The sequence below is a fragment of the Tachysurus fulvidraco genome, chromosome 20 (genome assembly GCF_022655615.1).
Source record: "Tachysurus fulvidraco isolate hzauxx_2018 chromosome 20, HZAU_PFXX_2.0, whole genome shotgun sequence".
Classification (NCBI taxonomy): Eukaryota; Metazoa; Chordata; class Actinopteri; order Siluriformes; family Bagridae; genus Tachysurus; species Tachysurus fulvidraco.
Genome location: NC_062537.1, coordinates 262,909 through 266,541, shown reverse-complemented (window position 1 = coordinate 266,541; position 3,633 = coordinate 262,909). Strand labels below are relative to the sequence as shown.

At 46.0% G+C, this 3,633-nt stretch overlaps 1 protein-coding gene across 1 annotated transcript in view; it reads right to left on the bottom strand.

Annotated features, from left to right (window-relative positions):
- Positions 1-452: 452 nt before the first annotated feature.
- The window catches only part of fgf13b (fibroblast growth factor 13b), a gene marked incomplete at its 5' end in the record, with an annotated part of 8,250 nt that continues 5,069 nt past the window's right edge, over positions 453-3,633 (bottom strand). Inside the window, 2 exons of the mRNA XM_027158430.2 lie at positions 453-1,714; positions 2,221-2,419. Of these exons, the coding sequence (XP_027014231.1) occupies positions 1,590-1,714; positions 2,221-2,419 (324 nt within the window). The remainder of the gene's footprint in view (positions 1,715-2,220; positions 2,420-3,633) is intronic.

Genomic DNA, 3,633 nt, shown 5'->3' with positions numbered 1-3,633 from the left:
GGAAAAGAATAAAGACACACACACACACACACACACACACACACACACACACACACACACACACACACACACACACACACCCCTTTCTCCTTCTCCTGTGGTGAAACATGTCACACACTAACAAAGAATCTGAAAGCAACATGTATTTATTGAATGATTTCACATTACATGTATCTAATATCATGCAATGCCAGTAAAAATCTCCCTACCCACTACAGCTCAGATCACAGTATAGCTGAATAAGACACTGTCGTCATGAGAACAGGTGATGAAGTGTTTAATACACGCTTTATTAAAAGGCTGTTAAACTCACGTCATCTCTCCACACGGCTCTGAAGCGTCGTAAACATCACTGACGTGTAAACATATACCTCGTTTACACAAACCACTCACTCAGCAGATCACAGACATGTTCCATTATTCTGCCATCAGTTTATTATATCACACACACACACACACACACACACACACACACACACACACACACACACACACACACACACACACACACACACAGCTATAAAACATGCAGCTTTTCCCCACAGTGTGTCCCATGCAACGCAAATATTTTCTGAACTCAACTTAATAGCAACGTACAGAAATGATGAAGAATTAATTTAGCCCTGTAGAAGCGATGCATTTTTTATAACTCACTTTCACTTAAAAACTGATCCTGATGCATCTGACATTCAATCACCATGGAAACAACTGAAAGCAGGATGTAAAGGAAGACATCAATTCAAAGTTGAGATGAACCGAAACACTTCCCTCGCTCTCTTCCACACACTTTACACGCCTCTGAAGGGCTTCACTTCATTCTGACCAGACGAATGCAGGATGGAGGGATCGAGTGATCATCAGTGTGGACTTTAAGAGCAGAAATTACCCAGAAGGCATTGCTGTTTCCAATATGAGGCAGTTTCCTTCCCAAAATTGTGGACGGAGATGTGTTAAAAGTGTAAACATTTCTTTACTGTGCTATACCTTCACACAGAGGGCAGTAATTACACCCGGAGTGAGTGAGGGAGTGAATCTCCACAGCTTCAGCTACACTGTATTCATGGTATGGTACAATATGATGAGTCCCCCTACAAACAGGGTACAGTGACAGAACACTCTCTCTCTCCTGTTTGATTCTCGTTCGCTCTCCACGATTGAAGACAAAGGACTTCTTTGGTTGCACAAAACAGTAATTCCATGTGAGCGAGACTGTCAGAGAAAGAGCCAGAACTCCATCAGTGTGTTTAACAGTGATGATGTGCTACAGGAGGCTGGACGCTCCGACATGCTCGCCGTCTCAGTGCGCCGTGTATGAGACCAGCAGCTACTTTAGCAGGTTTAGAAGCAGGTAAAGTAGATTTTGTCCAGAAACACAGTTTAGAAGAAAAAGGATGAGAAAAGCAGCGGTTTATTCAGGCTACGTGTTTGAAGATGATGCAGAACGCTGATGAAGTCCAATGGCTTGGATTCGTCCAGTTTTGCGCTTGTGATGTCATCACAGTGATTTTTAGCTGAAAACTTGTAAACGTGTATGTTTTTTGTGCAGAGCCTCACGCCGCCTTGCTACGACCTCTTACTGCGTCTCCTTGTTATGTTGACTGGCTTGCGATCTTCCCTCCGTTCACCATAGCTGATGCGCTGCGGCTCTTCGTCGGAGTCCCGCTTCGAGAGAATTCAGTCATGTCATGAAGCGAGGGTTCTCTGTACATGGCAACTAAACACACACACACACACACACACACACACACACACACACACACACACATTTAATACACGTACACTGTATGGGTAAAAGTACATGAACACCTGAATGTTAAACGTCTCATTTAAAAACAGTTCTCTTCACTGTTCTAAAAGAGCATTAGTGAGATCAGACTCCAGGTCAGTTCAGGTGTTCAGTGGGGTTGAGTCAGAATCAGGGCTCTGTGCAGGACACTCGAGTTCTTCACTCTAACCTTTAACCCACCATGTCGTCATGGTGACAGAGAGATTTTCCTGCTGGAACACAGAGACCTTCTGGACAACTGTGTGCTTGGGCAGGATTCACATATGGGTGTGATGGTCAGGGGTGCGCAAACTTTTGGCTGTATAGTGTGTGAAAGCTTGTTAGAATTTTGCCATGGGAGGTGTTTTCAGTAGAACCGACACCCTTTAATAGATTAGACACATTAGATAAACAGATCAGACTGTAAACAGAGTGGGATCAGACTGTACACACACCTTTGAGAGGTTTAGGGATGAAGTGAGCGGCCGGTTTGGTCTTTTTAACACGGTTTCCCTTCATCACTCGTCCCTCCTTATTGAGGCCGAGGTACCAGGCTCGACCCGACTGCTGCTGCCGGTACAACATGGACGAGTAGGTGACGTAATAATTCTCAAACACAGACTCCTTAAACTTACACTCGGGAGTGAAGTGTTCCTGAGAGACAGACAGAGAAAATCTTCAGCACAGAAGACAGAGCATGTGATTATTACACGTAGCTCATAAACAGTCTGCTCACAGATCTGATACACACACAGCTGAGTGTGTAAACATCTGTGTGAGAAGATACACTACAACTACACAACAGTGTGTGTAGGTGTGGAGACTGAAACCTGGCACTGACAAGTGCTTCAGTGATGTCACAGGATTTACTCTGCACTAAGGATTCATGTCACAGTGCATTTAATCACTGCAGGGGACTCACACACACACACACACACACACACACACACACACACACAGACACACACACACACACACACACACACACACACACACACACACACACACACACACACACACACACACACATCTCTCACACACACACACACACACACACACACACACACACACACACACACATCCCTCACACACACACACACACACACACACACACACACACACACACACACACAGAGATCCCTCACACACTCACACACACACACTGATCCCTCACACACACACACACACACACACACACACACACACTGATCCCTCACACACTGATCCCGCACACACACACACACACACACACTGATCCCTCACACACACACACACACACACACACACACACACACACACACACACACACACACACACACACATCCCTCACACACACACACACACACACACACACACACACACACACACACACACACACACACACACAGAGATCCCTCACACACACACACACACACACACACATACACACACACACTGATTCCTCACACACACACACACACACACACACTGATCCCTCACACACTGATCCCTCACACACACACACACTGATCCCTCACACACACACACTGATTCCTCACACACACACACACACACACACACACACACACACACACACACACACACACACACACTGATCCCTCACACACACACACACACACACACACACACACACACACAGAGCCCTCACACACAGATCCCTCACACACATACACACACACACACACTGATTCCTCACACACACACACACACACACACACACACACACAGATCCCTCACACACAGATCCCTCACACACACTGATTCCTCACACACACACACACACACACACACACACACACACACACACACACACACACACACACACACACACTGATCCCTCACACACTGATCCCTCACACACACACACA